This window comes from Varanus komodoensis, unplaced genomic scaffold, assembly GCF_004798865.1.
Source record: "Varanus komodoensis strain SLA01 unplaced genomic scaffold, ASM479886v1 scaffold4, whole genome shotgun sequence".
NCBI classification, from domain to species: Eukaryota; Metazoa; Chordata; class Lepidosauria; order Squamata; family Varanidae; genus Varanus; species Varanus komodoensis.
In genome coordinates this window covers 6,734,069-6,751,844 of record NW_025335941.1, presented here as the reverse complement: position 1 = coordinate 6,751,844, position 17,776 = coordinate 6,734,069, and the positions used below count along the sequence as shown (strand labels likewise).

The window sequence follows — 17,776 nt, the reverse complement described above, 5'->3', positions numbered from 1 at the left end:
TTATACCAGAAAAGTCCAATGGCCAATGAAGACAATAGGTAGCCATTCTAATCCATAATGAGTGACTAGTACTTTCTAACAAACTTTGTTCAAAATTCTTGAGGGAAGTTCAATTACAGTGCAATCCTATCCATGCCAGCACATTCAGTTCCAAAAGACCTACTCCCAGGTAAACGGGGATAAGATTTCAGCCTTAGTCATTTTATGTTTGTAAAACATTGGTGGCATCCTCCAGCTTTCTGGAACTTCAGTGTGGGAGTGTCCTGTTGTAGTCCACCTAGTGCATGAAATTATCTGCATTCCTGAGCCATTTATCCATGCGCCAAGTTGGCTGGAAAGCTGGTGTAGCTCTTCCCTGTTCCCCTGGATCGTGGACAATTTGGTCACTTGACTCAATCACAGACTTGCCTTCCATGCAAGACAAAACTGCTATTTTGGTGGTGGTGGATGTGTTCACAAAGGTGACATGTTTTATTTCATGTGAGGCATCACTCTCTTTGTACAACAACAGAGCTCTTTGTGCAACATGTTTTTAATGGCCTGACGCACTGATCTCTGATCACCATGCCCAATTCATGGCACATTTTTGGTGGAAAAGTCTATCCTCCTTTGAGGTAGACCTTCAGTTGCCATCCACTCACTACCTAGACTGATGGACAAACTAAAAACACTAACTCAACTTTAGAAAAATATTTCGTGCTGCTTTGACATTCTTCAGCAGTATAACTGGATATCCCTTTTGGCCTTAGCAAAATATGATTTATAACTGAGTATTGTCTATTGTTCCTGCTATCAGGCACTTAAGTAGCATGAGCTTCCTTGACAATGGAGCAAAGCCTTTTGGAGAAGGAAGGCAGGAGAGGGTCTTTACTTTTGGGATCAACTTCTAACATGAACAGAAGCTTCTCTCTTAAACAAGAAATGCTACTTTGATTTATGCTATTTGTTAACAAGTTCTCCATTACTTACAATATTATGTGCACAAACCAGGCTAGATCAGATAACTACACTTTTAGAGGACTTTCATCTTGATTTGCTGAAAAAAGGAAAGGAAGATGTGCTTCTGACAATATATTTGGCAACATACAGCAAGATCTTTTGCAGTAGTTTTGGTATATGAAGTCCCTTACACAAAATACTGTTACAGCAGAGTGTTTGCTTGTTTGTTGTAATGTACAGTGGTAACACAGTGACCTCTGCTAGGTATCTTGACATCCATTTTCATGATTTTATTTGTGTTCAGGTAATCCTTTCTAAACTCTGTATCATGTTGCCAGTTCTAATCCAAAACAGCTAACTTGATAATTACGAGTATTTCAAGACAGTAGTAAATGCATATTAATTCTTTTTGAGATTCCTAATTGCAACTGTTTTCTCTATATAATAATTGTGAAGTTGACCAAGCTGAGGGGTGGGGGAGAAACTTACAGTCCTTTACAGGCCCCAGCTAGCCATGCTTTTCATTTTTATATTAAAACAAAACAAAACAAAACCCCAAACACAAAACAACAAGAACAATATTATCCACACAGTAATGATCAGAGATACATTGAACTGGTGTTGAAAGTATTATTAATAGTATATATGTATGCATATGTGCTCACACATATGCACATAAATATTCAAAGGTTCTGTTCCCTATCTCTAATAAAGTTGAGTTAGGTTGACCAAATGTTGAAATGAGTGGTGAGATGAAGTTGCCATCAGTAGTATGTTCAACATTGTGAACATGTTCAACATTGTGAGGTCTTTAGTCTTTTGCATGGCTGAGAGAGATGGTTTGTCTTTCTATTCTCATAATATGAGTCTCTCAACCACTTAAGGCTCATAAAGTCCACTTGTGGTGGCTAGAGGATAGCTTCCAGAATGTGAGAAAGTAATTCAGCAATACATTGACATAATTAAACAAGATTGACTCATTTAGGACAAAGTTGGTGTGTCTAACAACTTCTGTCCAGAAAGGCGGGGGTGGTGGTGTTGGGAGTTGTACATGTATATGATTGCATCCTAAATTGGTTTACAAATTCTGTTCCAGCCAGTTTCCATACAATTCCAACAGTCCCATCAGATTCATGAAGTGTGCTTTGCCAATCATTTTTTTTAAGTTTTCAATCATCTCCAGTGTATTTGTAAGTTTACTGCACAGTTTGTATTCACATGTTTTTTATATTTACAGAAGACAATGCTGTTGAGCTTCCTATAATATTTAAACCTCAATTTCCTGGCCGATATCCTTGTCAAATTCTTCTGCAGTCCATGCATGACATCCGCCTCTTTCAGATAGAATGTATGGTGAATACAGATACTGCTGAGGCTGAGCTAGAGTTTGTGACTCCAGCATATCATGCAGTGACTCAAGACATCCCAATAGTATGTGCATTTTGTTTAATGATAATTAGATAAGCATTGAATCAGTACTGGGTTCAACAATGACATAGCAAAAGCAAAAATGTATTGTAAATAGATTGGGAATGGGCGGGAGTTCTTGCATTTGGTTAATGTTTACTGTGAAGATCACACACTTCTTGGTCATGTGTATAATAGCACTAAAATAGTACACACATTAAAAACAGATTGCTTTATCCTAAGATAAGTTAGTTTAAGGTCATTCATGGAAGGAATGTTTCCTGGCTCTTTTCCCTTTCTCTTTTCCTCTTTACACTTCCTAAAAAGCCTCTTTGGAACATCAAGAGAAGTCTCTTGATTAATGAACAAATGAAGAGCTTCTGAAGGACAGAAAAAAAAATCAACCCAAATTGGGCAGCTTTGGGTAATTTTACTGTCATCCCACAGCTCCCAATCCCAATTTCATATTTTGAGAAGGGCTGTCAACACTCGCCAGATACTTTTCAGGGTACACAAATACTTGCTGAGATAGGGCAGACTAGCGATGTTCTTTCTGTGAACTGCCTTGAGGAAGTCTATGATTTGATACATGGAAGCTAAGTTATGACTTCCTGAGAACAGTAAGCAAGCAAGGCAAGCATAGTATAGCCAACACTGAAAGGTTTCATCCAGACTCAACATTTCCCATGAGACCCTTGACTTATTCATTATTCCCAATTGTAACCAACTTTAAGTACTTATCACTACATTAGATCAATTTTATCCTGTGGTATACTTGTCTCTTCCTTCTTTGTCCTCCCAGTTCTCTTCCCAGTTCTCTGAACATTTTAGACTGCAGATTGTTGATGGTACTGTAAAAATAAAAATACTGTAATACTTTTCAGTTTAATTAAAAATTTTAAAAATCCTAAAGCTTTAGTAGTTTGATATTTCATATATTAGAACTGAGATTCTTTTTGCTGCCAATTACATTTTGCAGTCTTTCAAAAACACTTACATTTGCTGTGTCTTCTGACATTTTGCTGAATGCCTTTCTATTTCAGACCAACCTAAGTCAGCAAGATTGGAAACTAATAGCCAATTTAAAGGGCTGCTGTTTCTTTGGCCCTCCACTTCTGTATGTAGCCCCAGGTGAAACAACTCCCTACACTCTTATGTTCAAACCAACTGCTGAATGTGTAACTAAGGTAAGAGAACATTTTTATTCTGTTTTCTTCCATCTCAGAGTAGTTTATATTGTGTGATACTGCTGGATATAAAACAGTTATCAGCAACCAGCCTCAAAAGAATTACAAGGAAGCTGGTTTTCTTCATTCCATGTTTGCTGCTAAGATCCGATCACCTCCTTATTGCATGTCCCTGCTTTTTATCTTTATTGGAGTTAGAAGTTCCCAAGACATAAAACCAGATCCTCTTTCAATGACAAAGCTCAGCTCCAAAAGATATTATGGAGGTACATAGATAAAGATAGAAGATCAGAATGCAGAAACATAAATACAGTTCCTCCTCTCACATAAAGGGTTTAGTGTCTCTTTCCAAGCTTGGTTAGGCTTTTGCTAAACATGTTTGTACCATGATAATAATGTTCTCGTCTTTCATTATCACAGGGGAAGCTTATTTTACAAAATGAAGCAGATGGCACCGATCATGTCTTTCTCCTGAAGGGGATTGCAACAAAACCATTGGCACTGGATCATATTAAGATAGACTGCCAAGTTAGACAGATTACGCAGAAGGTTATAATGGTCCCCAATTTTACCAAGAATGAATTGAAATACAAGGTAAAACTTTAATGCAGATTTTAAGAGGGATGTGTAATTTCTTCACAAAACAGAAGGTGGCAAAAAATACACTTCACACACACATACACACACAAAACATGGAGAGAAGGATAAAGGAAGCCACTACTTGCCTCTGGTCCCAAACACTTGGAATAATTTTGATTGCCCAGGAATAGTTTCCAAGTTTTCTGAATGTATCCCAATATGTCACTGATGTTTTAACTCATACCTTCTCTCTCTCTCTCTCTCGTGTGTGTGTGTGTGTGTGTAATGAAATTTCCCCCCTCTCCTCTACTGCCTTTATCTGGATAGTTGGAACCTTTGTTTTAAAACATGCTAGATGGGAGCTTTGTATAGCTAGCAAATGATAACAATTTACAGCTATATTTTGTTGTGCAATTAAGGCATGGTAATTAGGTAATATTTTCCCTTTGGGTTTTATATCAGTATTAGCATTCAGGCTTTTTATTATGAGAGATATTAAGCCATTAATTTAATACTAATGCCATTTCATTAAAAAATTCATTACATTGTGCGTATGTTCCTCAGGTTACTAACAAACAATGACTGAATTGTGTGGAAGAAGTTGACATACATCTTGTATGATACAATAGAAGTAACTGATCACAGATTACCAGGCACTAGCTACTATTAGCAATAGTTCCCAGGAGCAAATTCTGTAAAACATATATAAAATACCACATATTTAGTGTAATATAATTTACAGGAGTAAAGATGATTGAAGAAATTTTGAAAGTATCCTAGGCTTCCCATGTTCCAGTGGGACCCACTACTGGCAAAAGAGGGTACTAGCTGTTAATGCAAGTCAGGATGAACAGAAACACGCCTTTCCAGAATAGCTTAGAAAAGAAGGTAATTCTGTGGACAAGTTCTGATCTGGAAATACATGTTTCATGACTTTTTTGTGGGGAGGGGATTCTGAACAAGGCATTAACTCCCCATTATGTAAGCGGTGGGTTCCTCTGCTGCAACACAATTGGTGGAGCTCAGAGGCCTTCTTTGATACTGTCCATCATTTGGAAGAACTTCAGTTGAAGGACTGAGCTTCTGGTTCACAGGTCTGTTACTCAGTCTGTTATATATATGCATATTACTACTGTTTTTCTTTTTGAGTTGTAGATATACCTCTATCTGTCAGACAGAACATTGGCACATAAACAGATATCCATGTTTTGCAGATACCTACAGTTGGTTTCTTCTTACAATCTATAACATTTCAAGTTTGTCATTTTCATGTTTCAGGTCCAAGTTTGTCATGTTCATGTTTCAAGATGGATTTCTTTCTCCATCTTTCCTTGTTTTCTTCACTCTTTTCCCTTAGTGATTAATTCATTAAAAAATATTGAGGTTCAGGTCTGAAAGCCATGGCTTTTGACCCTAATGACCCAAGATCCATAGCAGAGGTGTCTCAGACACTGCCAGAGACTAGAAAGTTCTCATGCAAAGTATAAAATAAGCGTGTCTCCTCCTACATATATATTACATATTATATATTAAAGGTAAAGGTAAAGATTTTCCTTTGACGTTATGTCCATCATGCCTGACCCTAGGGGACGGTGCTCATCTCCATTTCCTAGCTGAGGGAGCCAGCATTTGTGCACAGACAGTCTCCATGGTCATGTGGCCAGCATGACTAAACACCGAAGTGCATGGAATGCTGTTACCTGCCCATCGAAGTGGTACCTTTTTATCTACTTGCATTTGCATGCTTTCGAACTGCAAGGTTGGCAGGAGCTGGGATGGGGCAACGGGAACTCACCCCGTTGTGCAGATTCGAACCAGCGACCTTTCGATCAACCAGCCCAGCAGCACAGCAGTTTAAACCACTGCTACCTGCAGTCCCATATTATATATTACTCATTCCCAAATCCCAGTAATTTAACATTGAACTGGTTTTACACACTCAAGCATATCCTGCTGGTGTTTCAAAACTGCTTTTAGAGTGATTGCTTTTTAGACTGCATTTCTTTCTCTTAATCTACATTATTTTGATACATTGTTTTTGTGATTCTTCTATTTTCATTGACACAATCCATTCAGAATGCTTCACCACCATCATTATCACAATCTCATGTTGTAGCATCATGGTGACATGTTTCCTATATAACTTGGTGTATATGTGAAGGGGTGTAAGAGTCCGGCTACATGTTGTATTGACTATGTGAAAACTGACTAAGCATAGTTGAGCTCTAACTATTGACAGTTGTGGAGGCTGCCCTGAAGACAGGCAAAGAGGACATGGCAGGACTGTAGGCAAACACATAAGAAATCAGAGGCCTTTCTTACTCTGTTTACATTTGAATATCATTCTGATTAATGACTAATTTTGCCTAGGAATGAGGAGGACTGCAGGAAAATAGCAGCTATATTAGTATTGACCTGAACAAATCATAGTAACTTATTTTCATAGAGGAAGATTCTCTAAAGCCCTCATTAAGTTTTAGGGTCAGAGAACATTGAGGGAGGGAGCCACAGGGTGAGAATTCACTGCCTGTTTTTAGATGAAGACTTCTTCTCCACTATAAAGGCCCAGAAGAAATGCTACACAATGATATTACACCAGTGTGATGAGGGGGTGGGCACTCTCTGTGTGTGTGAGTGGTAAAAATGGGGAAGTGGCCTGCTAAAGTGGCATCTACTGGCAGGAAGGCATAACATCAGGTACGGCAAATAAGGTAGGCAAAGCAGAGCTGATCAGCAACTTGGATAGCACAGCTTGAGAGAAGAGGCTAGGTGTTTTTCATCTTCAGAAAGAGAGCTGTTTCTTCAGTGATGTGTAAAGGCCTTATGAATGCTGGCTAGTCTCTACTGAATCTTCTCTTGGTGGAATGGTCTCTGTAGCACAAAGAGTGACTCTTGTGAATCTCCAAAGTCTGGCGAAGCAGTGTCCTCTGCCCTGGAAGAACCTGGAGTGAGGGATAGGAGCTCTTTGAGAGGGACCTTCTCTTTGTACATATTTTCCCTGAGCTTGAGTTCACATAACAGTGACACATAGTAGATTTCACTTGCCCCTCATCCAGATTCACCCTGAAAATTGGCCAGAATAGGCCACCATTGTATTACCTGCAAATGGCTTGGTGAAGTGTGTGTGCATGTGGCAGTCTCAAAGAAGAAATGTCCTGATGTTCTTGGAACATGGACTCGTTCTTACAGCCAACACTACCTGACTAGACTTTCCAACTGTCTTGCTTTTGCCAACCAGATTCCCAAGGTTCTTGAGCTACTTTTATGGAATCAAGGCAAAGTAGAGACATGCTGATGGCCACATCTCTGAGATTACACAACTTTTTCACCCCACCCCAAGTGTTTAGGCATGAACACTTGCAGTCATGAGCCTGTGTGTGTGAGCCTCTGTGTATCCAGGAAACCTATGCTGTCCAGGGCAAGGAAGCTGGAGGTGTGAATCACAGTATATTCCTGCTGAGTTTTGGTCACCATTTGTATAACAACTGCACGAAGAGGCTTTTACTGTCTGCTTCCAGACTGTCCCTCTGTGATTCTTAGCACTTGTTATGCTGCTAGAGTAGAACCTAACGTAGAACCTAACCTAGAAAGAATGCATGCTTTCCAAAACTTAGGCCTGAGGAAATATTGGCATGATAAAATTTAGTATTAATTCATATGTTCCAAAGCTGTGTTCTGGGACTGAAAAAAGTTGTGCAGCAGCTCCTCTCTCTCCACACAATTTAATTATCAGCCTCTTCTTTACTTTGTCACTATGCCTTGTGCTAGGCTTGATTCATATTGCTGAAACAGCCTTTCTGCTTCTATTCATTATACTGCTAATATGTTCTTCTCCTTCAATACCCTCCTGGTCAACTTTTCCAGTAAGCCATCTATTACCTTGCCTGCACTTCTGCAGCTTGACCCTTCTCCAGTACACCTTTAAGATTTGTTTGTTACTCTGAACTTTTCTACCACACATTGTCTTGACCAGCATTTGTCAGATGTTAACCTTTCCAGCCATCTATCTTGTTTAGGACTTGTCCACATGTGTGAAAGTGCCTGTAAACTGTGACTTCTCCTTGTTGCCATTGTTAACAAAGCTTATTACCTTGTTTTTCTTCATCCCTAAGATTGCTTCATGCAGAGGTTTTCACGTAGCTTTTGCTGAATGAAGCAAATTCAAGGGGGCTGCAGTCCTTCTGTATCTTATCTAGCACATGGTCTGCTAAACCAGTGTTTAGAAATGCTAATAGGGTTTGACTAGACAAGTTTTTAGACATTAATCATTCAGTCAAAGTAGATGGTATGATTGTTTTCTGTTCATTCTAATGATGATAAGGCACACTTCCTGGAATAAATTAGTTTATATAAAATTTTAGTTGAACTGTATGTCCCAATGTTTTAGGAAACAGTGTAGAACAGTATGCATATTAAAAATGCTGCTAGGTATTTTTACATTTCCTGAAGCAAATTTGTCTCTGTCTCTGTGCACAGCTGATGCCTGTGATGAGGAGAAGGTTCCCTGTTGTCAGCAGCTGCTCTTGGCTGAGCCTGAAAACATTTGGCTGCTTTCCTTATTGCTTCATGCTGGAAGAAGCAGGCTCTAGTTTCTCCTCCTGTCAATGGTTGGGTGAAAAGTAGAAGCAAGATGCACAAATATTCAGCTTCTCTAATTACTGAGCTACATGTATTGGCGATATTAAACTCAGTGGAGCTTTAATACTGCATGAGGGCAATGGATGAGCTTTATTCCCATTCCTAGGTAGTTACTGCCTAGAACTGGATTCTTTCATTTTATTATTTTCATATCCTCTCAATTTTATCACTACAACAAGCCTGTCAGTAATTGCTCCAGTGTCATCCAGTGAACTTTATGGACAACTGGGACCTAGAAACTGGGTCTTGTGAGACCCAGTCCCATGCTGGAAGAAGCAGGCTCTAGTTTCTCCTCCTGTCAATGGTTGGGTGAAAAGTAGAAGCAAGATGCACAAATATTCAGCTTCTCTAATTACTGAGCTACATGTATTGGCGATATTAAACTCAGTGGAGCTTTAATACTGCATGAGGGCAATGGATGAGCTTTATTCCCATTCCTAGGTAGTTACTGCCTAGAACTGGATTCTTTCATTTTATTATTTTCATATCCTCTCAATTTTATCACTACAACAAGCCTGTCAGTAATTGCTCCAGTGTCATCCAGTGAACTTTATGGACAACTGGGACCTAGAAACTGGGTCTTGTGAGACCCAGTCCAACATGGTAGCAGTATACAGTATATATATTTTGATTTATTTTTAAAGAAAAGATAGATGATAGCACAAGTATCTCAAAAGGTCTTGCTTTGTTTAAAAAAGCAAAACAAAACTAAATGTGTCTTCTTTCTGTAGTTCACTTATACATACCTGCTCAGGTGAAAACTTCACGCACATGATTAAATGAGCTCTGGCCTACAAAGGCTTATGTCAAAATAAATGCATTGATCTTTAAGTTGCACAGAACAATACAACTATCTCTGTGGGAAATGGTGCTTATAAGTGGGCTTGTAGCGCATTTGACTGATCAAGCATCAGATGACTGGGCTTTTGTTCTCTTCTGCAGGAGATTATATCAGTCTATAGAAGACTTCTGAAAAGTTGGATGATCTCTATAGTCAATATTCTTTAAACAAAATCAGACTATATAACTATTATTTATTCAGTCTGAGGTAAAATAAAACAATCCCAAGTAATTAGACACTAAATATTATTCATATGGATATTGTATGTTTAATTTTCTCATATGTGGTAAAGTCCTTCTACTGGAACAAATGCTAGAATATTTAATATTAGAAAACAAGTCAGTAAACAATGCCAGTCAGTGAACTCATTTAGATTTGGGTACATTTTCATGATTTTATCTTTGTAGATTGTGCAAACAACCTCTTATGTCTGAAAGCAGGTTTTAACATTGTATAGGAATGGAATGAGTTGATGTGTCTATTAGGAATGATAAGTTGAAGTATACAGTGAAAACAATAGAGAGTTGCCTCTCTTCAATTTGAAATGTGAATTGAAATCATACTAATACAAATAAGACCTTTGTTTAAAGTTGTCTTAGTATGTCTTATTTATAACTACGGAATGGCATCATGTACTGTACACAGCAGAGAGGTCTTGTTTTTGCATCCCTTAAGTGCAAGATGTTGAATAGAAGGAGTATTGCAAGGAGTTAATGTACCATAATTTGATTAATAGTACCAAATTTAAATCTGATACATTTGAAAGGGCACAGCAAGACACGTTCCTTTATTGTGTAGTCAATTAAGCACTAGGAAGATTGAGAGAAATGCAATATTTGTGCTTGAGTTCATTTTTAAGGGCTCCATTCCCTGTATTATCTCCACAGTGCTGCTGAATTTCAGTTTGTTCCATTTTTTTTCTTTTACCGTATTAGGTATCTTCAGATCTTCTAATCGTCAGTGGTGACCCAACTCTCACTGTAGAACCTGGTGACACAGCTGCTTATACTCTGAACATATCTCCATGGAAACGTGGAGAATTTAAAGGTATGTTTTAATTTTAACCATGCATCACATTTTAAGGATGAGATACTTGCCACAGCATTCCTCAAGACAAGCTAACCGCTGATGGAATTACTTGATGTCTGATCTCTGTTTTTTCCAAGGTATCAATTAGAAAAGCTTATTTCTTGTGTCGCTCTCCTTCTCAGCACTTTGGATAATGTTCCAATTCAAACTGTAGTTTCAATATAGATTACTTCTAATCCAAAAGCAATTTGAAGTTTCACTTTCCTGGTTTTAGGAAAACTATTTCAGTTTAGATAGTTTTTCAATTGTTTATCCTTCCCGGAATGTATGCCTGAATCTTTAGAATGTTAATTTAGACTCCTATCATGTGTCTTTCTCTAAATCTATTCATCTGCCTGAGGAGGCCATGCTCACTGTCATGGTCTCCTCCATCATTGTTGCCATAACATTTCTCATGTGAAACAAAGGAGTAATGTCTTAGAAATAGAACAAAGATCCACAACCTGTTTCGAACCAAGAGGATATTTGGGAATTTGAGAGAACTGCCATGGGAACCATCACAAAATGTCTAATGATTGATTAGCTGCATGAATTTTGGAAACAAAACAAAATCAAGCATCCTCACCAAATAGTTTTAAACACAACTGATTGTCCTCATCAAATAATATCTTTTTCCCCCCAGATATTTCATAATGCCTCAGTCATAACTTTTTAAATATGGAGAAGGGAATCTTTTTTCCATGGTCTTTCTCAAGACCAAGAATGTCCTCAATTTCCTTTACAACCTCATACTTTAATGCCAACCTTCTCATAGTCCTAACAATTCCCTGTTAAGGATTGTATCCAGCGTTGGCTGTGCATTAGGGGAACAGAAACTACTACTGGAATGGATTCACCCTCAGGGTCTCTGTGTTCCTCAGATCCGATGAAGAAGCTTGGGGGAACTTCTGGAACAGATATGGGGAATATGAGGAGGGCTGGAAATAGGACAAGAATGAGGAATTGAAGGGTATGTCACTGGATACAGTCTATTCTGCCACAATATCAAACATAACAAAATTCAGATTTGACCGTCATAACTATACTTTTTTGCTGGTCTTTCATTGAAAGAAGCTTTAAATACAACCTAATGGATATGCAGTGAATTTTGCAGCCACTTGTGAACTTGCTTGAACAAGTGGAATCAAAATATTGAATTTGATTATGTTCAAGGATGGGAACAGAATTTCCACAAGTGAAAGTTAACCTGTTCTTTTTATACCTATCTGGTATAACTTTAAAAAAAATATACATGCAAAAGAGGAGATGGTGTCTTCCTGATGTGGAAACCTGAATCCAGGCTGGTTATCATAGACTTCAATCCTGAAGAAAGTCTATTAGAATCAGAATTAGCATATTTTTGTGTTCTTATTTTATAAGTTAGTCTGTCTTATTCAAGATCACCTCAGCTGGTGACTGCAGGCAAGAAATTAAAAGATGCTTGCTCCTTCGGAGGAAAGCTATAGCAAATGTATACAGCATACTAAAGAACACAGACATCACCCTGCCAACAAAAGTTTGTATAGTCAAGGCTATGGTTTTCCCAGTTGCAATGTATGGTTGTGACAGTTGGACCATAAGGAAGGCTGAGCGCCAAAGAACTGAGGCCTTTGAACTGTGGTGCTGGAGAAGACTCCTGCGAGTCCCTTTGGCTGCAAGGGAGACTGACTGCTCTTAGAGGAGACTGACTGCTCTTTAGAAGGCCAGATACTGGAGATGAAACTCAAATACTTTGTCCACCTAATGGGGAAGGAAGGACTCCCTGGAGAAGAGTCTAATGCTGGGAACGATTGACAGCAAAAGAAGGTGACGGCATAGGATGAAGTGGCTAGATGGAGTCACTGAAGCACTCAGTGTGAGCTTAGGTGGACTCTGGGGTATGGTGGAGGACAGGAGAGCCTGGAGGAATGTTGTGATGGGTCATGACACAACTTTGCAAGTAACATAACATAATTCATTTCTAAGCATTAGATGCATTTAACAATTATTGGGCAATATGAAATTTTACATACTTCGGCTAAATGTTGCTATTTTAAGCTATATGAATGTGGTTTCCTTTCTATATTTAATTGTCTTTTACTGTGTTATACATAGCTTTACAGATTTAAAGGTACACTCCTAACTTTTTCTAGCATTGGTTACTCCTTTTCTGTAGCAAAAGGGTATTACTTCAAAATGAAATAATACTCATTTTCACTGGTTGCTCCAGTATACCTGCTGCATTGATTTGATTTTTAGTTCTAGTCCTGTTTTCATGTAAAAGTGAGTCTTCATGAGACATCATGGCTCCAGATATGGATATCAATGTCCATTTCATCTTTATGGGTTTCAAGCTGATATTTTCAAAGAGTAATATATCCACCAATCATTTCTTTTTCACAAAGGATAAATGGAGCAACCTTTCCTAGAATTCCCAAGCTGTTTTACAATAGGAAAATATTACCAAGATGGGAATGCTGGTCATCATTAACCAAGCTTTAGCATCAGATGAAACACTGAGCAATGGTTAACCATAACAAGAGGCTCAGGTAATTTTCTAGTCTATAGTCCATCCCGAAATTTATAGCCAGGATTAGGAGATTAGAAGCATTGAGTTGGTACTTGAGCATCAGTCCAGAATGGCCCACCCATGGAAAAAATGCATTAACAAGCAACCATAATCCTTAAATTTAAAAATTACAATCCTTATTTGGAAGCCCCAATTCAAGATTTTTAAATGACCTTTTTTATTGCAACAATCTTTTCCGCCCGAATTCTCCAAAATATCTAGAATCAATGTGCAATAAGAATTAATATTTGGATTTTACCTGATATGCAGATCTCTGTAAGCATTCACATGAGGGTAGCTGCCCATCATGGAAAATGAATGCCTTCATTAATAGAACATCTGGCAACTATTTATTTTAGGTGTAATTGTATTTGTTGCTGAAGAGAGTGAACAACAGCAACAAAACAACCTACTGGAGAAGACAGATGGTATACAGGAATATCAGAAATTATCAGCAGAGGCACTGCAAACAGTCAAAGCAGCAAACACTGGTAGGTTTACTATTATGGATAATTTCACTATCAGTGTGTATAAATGTCTATCATTATCCATTTTTATCAAAATGCATATTTTATATGCCAGGCCTTGAGCCTCATTAAATAATGAATACTGTGTGAATTCAAGAGTCCTATGTTTCTATGGTCCTATAGTCCATGGGCTCTATGGTCCTATATTCTTTTGTGAAACTTGTTTGTTTAGGTTTAGGAGGTTTCAATTTTTGTATTTAAATGCTGTTGGCCATAATTAAACTGAAACTTTTGACTAAATATTACATTAAAACAGCAAAGAAACACATCTCAGTTGACATTAATATTTTATTCAGTGGTCAGTTTTCAGGGACCAATTTAAATCTTGCAATGACCAGTGTGTGAATATAAATAATTACTTTTGGCATAATTGGAAATTTGCTAATGTTTATGATAGCTCAGTTGAGACTATGTTGATCTGTGTATCTTATTTTTGCAAGTTTAGGCCTGTCACAATTGTGCATTGTTTGTTACATTCATATTCTCTTGGTGCAAATTTCATTAACTGAAATGCTTTTTCTAAATTTATTATTTTAGAAATACAAATGCTTTGCATCAAATGATATTATTATTCCAGAGGAAAGGAATCTACTGGTGGAATATATTTTTCCTTTTCTCTGCACCCCACTATGTACTGCCTTCCACATCTTCTGAAGGTAGAAAGTAGAGGATACGGTAGAAGGAGCCTGTTGCTCAAAAAGCAGTCCCATTGCACAAGCAGGCTTCTGCTCATACTGTGTGGAATCCAATGCATAGTTCATTTTCATCTCCATACATCAGTTCACATGTTGTTAAAACTTACAAATTTGGATGATGCACCACCCTTGCATATAACCCAAACTTACTGGGTTTGCATGATGAAAAAATTCCTGAATGGTGGTTGCAGATGCAAAATAGTGTCCACATATGCTGCACCATCACCATGTGTTAAATAAAAGTACATCTTTAAAATGTGCCATGCCAGTATTCTAATATGTGACTGTTACTATAAAGGAAATAATGACAGCTGCTTAATATTTGGTAAAAAAAAAACTGTTTAAACTGTGTACTTCATGAGATTCAATGTGTTTTTGATATCAACTACAAACATAAATTAATGCTTTATAACCAATATTATTCACAATTAAAAAGTGCTGTTCATATAAAATGACAGCCAGCTGAATGACCCATATAAAATCTCTCCTCTCCTCTCCCTTTTGCACAAGATAGTCAACTAACCTCGTAATCAATTATAGTTAATCTTTTAATAGAAGGGCTTGTGCATATTCACCACATAAATAATGAAGATAGCAGTATCCTGACTTTTAAACAGAACAACAATATCCATACCATTCTAGCAAACAACAGTGAGTATTTTTTTAAGTGAGTTTAGCATTGCATCTGAAGTTTTCTTGATATTTAGAGATGTGGCAGTCATTGGTCCTTTCTGTTCCCTGAATGTCTGGGTGTGCAAGGAACTAATATGGCAGCACATCTGCCACACATGCAAGTGATCCCACTACCACAAGGAAAGTCGAACTGTAACTTTTCGTGTTGGATGAGAGGCATAAACAAGCTTAAATTTCTTGTGAAACTCCAGGTGCAGATCCTTATTTACTTCATTATTTAAACTACTTTTGTATTAAGCATAATTTAAAACTATAAATATTATTTATGAATATGTACATTTGATGTTTGTAATCAGGAATTAAAATATCAGTACATTTGTAATTTAAAAATAAATAAGTGCAGTGCTTAATACAGTAAAGGAGTTGCTTAAGCACCTGTTTTTCATAGATTTTTAAAAATGAACTATATGCATTAGCTATAGGGCAATTGTGCCAAAATGTTATTCTGTCTAGTATGTATTTGCAAATTATTACGCATTTATGTCAAGGTACATCCAAGCACTGGCTAGAAATAATTCATTACAGAAAAGAGATAATTTGCTATATAACTGAAGCCTGTCTGTTGCAAAATATGAGAAAAGCCAACCCTGTTTTGATGAATGTGCAAAAATGGACAAGATTAATATGTTCTTTGAAAAAAAAATTAACAGCAGATACTACTATAAGCAGTGACATAAATCCCTAATATTTTGTGGTTTTGTCCATTTTAATTTTTAGCTGCTTTGGGAGCCAATCTTGTCTGAAAAATTGGGTATAGATATGACAAGCAAATAAATATTTGAACTTGGAGTAGTATATAGTATCAGTCAGGAAAAAAGAGATTGAGAGAGATTGGACAGAGAGAGAGAGAATGAGAGAGAAACAACAGAAGCTGCTTGTCAGTGAGATGGATGCATGGAATCTAAGATTTAAGAAGGTAAAAACAAAACATAACATCCCCCCCCCCAAAAAAAAGTTTCTTTTTGGAGCAATTTTCTAAAATGTGGCACAAACTAATAGCCCAAATGTTGAAAGGTTTCTGAAATGAGCTGTCTTTCCTGGATTGATGAGAAAGCTTCAGATTTATTTCAATTACCATGATTAAACTAATGTACCTCATATTCTTCCTTAATAAATGATGATCATGATGACAGGAAGTTAACTTCAGCACTTAGGACTACGACACAGTGTCATGATCTTGGCACCTACTGAGTAGTCAAATCAGAAAAATATGATAGGGATGAAATATCAGGCATGGTCACGGTGTAGTCCAGAGAGAAAAGAGCACTTCTTTAACCCTTAACAGACATGTTTGTCATATGATGTGAATTCTGATGCATAAAATCATATGCCATCATCATAAATATTTATAACCAGTAAGTACCTAGAGTAGTTAACACTAAAGAACAAGAATGCATGAAAGAATAAGCACCTATTGCAAAATAAACCACCATAAATAAAGCAATTTGGCAACCCCCGAATTATCAATTAAAAAACTGTTACAATAAAAATGGATTCAACAATTGTCTGAAAGATAAAGATCAAGGCAAATATCCATGGGGAGAGCATTTCAAAGCCTCAGTTTTGCCACTGAGAGGCCCTGTATTTCATATTTAACCCACCTGACTACTCATGGTGTTGGCACAGAGAACAGGTCTTTCAGGTCAATGATAGGGGCTATGCAGATTGGTAAATAATGAGAGAGTGACATTTGCTGTTCCCTAAGGACTGCTGTCTAGTTCAGTGCTAAAGGATCTATTCACAATTTGGTTCACTTTTGACAGGGAAGAGCCCTACAACTCCATTCAGTTCTGGCTGTGCTGTGCTGGGAGTTGAAGGACTTTTTTCCAGTCAAAACCTGAATAGAATCGTACCCTTAACATATTTTTAATCTACTAATAACCACAGTTCTCTAGGCAGATTACAAAGTAAACACTAGAATTTCACACAGAGTTAAAAATATATAATACAATACAAATATTTAAATGTTTTAACACAATACTTCAACATGTTAAGAATAACTTGTTTTGGTGAAAGAAATTGGATATGGAGTGATATTTGAGTTGGATGAAAACTGGAGATAGTAGGAGCCATCAATTAAACCAATCTTGAAAACATGCTGCTGGAAAGAAGCATATGAAAAGTCAATCCACTAGGTTCCAATCTGACCAAGGCTGTGTGTATACATTTGCATGAGCATTTTTCTTTGTAAGGGAAGGTTGTCATAGAATTATGCCTTTTTTGCATGTATGTCACCTGCTGGGGAGGGTTAATGATGATAAAGTGATGATCTTCATTAATAGCTTTTGCACCTCACCTTGCAATTTGCTTCTTAAACAACAGTGTCTTCTAATCAGGGTGCATTATTGATGTGTGCATTATTTCTTTTTCTTTTCAGAGTAGACTTCCCTGATAACAGAGATACACATACACACTTTTTTAAAAAAATAAATGTTTTAAGTTATAAATAATATGCGATATGTCCATTATTAGGTTGCTATGAGGAATTTCTTTTGAAGGACTATACAAATACTTTTTCAATACCTCAGTATTTTTTCCTTCAGCTTTGAAGCTAAATGTAGTGAAAAATTAACTATAAAAGAATTAGTTTTAATGCTTAAGTGTTGCAGTCATGATAAGTAGGTAGCAGCATACTGTATAAGAAGCTGATTCTA

At 37.2% G+C, this 17,776-nt stretch overlaps 1 protein-coding gene across 15 annotated transcripts in view; it reads left to right on the top strand.

Annotated features, from left to right (window-relative positions):
* Nucleotides 1-17,776, top strand: part of CFAP47 (cilia and flagella associated protein 47) — a 260,884-nt gene that overhangs the window by 127,407 nt on the left and 115,701 nt on the right. For all 15 annotated transcript variants that reach the window (XR_006415883.1, XR_006415885.1, XR_006415884.1 and 12 more), the window contains 5 exons: nt 2,177-2,370; nt 3,390-3,533; nt 3,954-4,127; nt 10,527-10,638; nt 13,567-13,698. Coding sequence is in view for 12 of the 15 variants with exons in the window: in XM_044441887.1 (XP_044297822.1) it covers nt 2,177-2,370; nt 3,390-3,533; nt 3,954-4,127; nt 10,527-10,638; nt 13,567-13,698 (756 nt within the window). In the remaining 3 variants the exon portion in view is untranslated. The remainder of the gene's footprint in view (nt 1-2,176; nt 2,371-3,389; nt 3,534-3,953; nt 4,128-10,526; nt 10,639-13,566; nt 13,699-17,776) is intronic.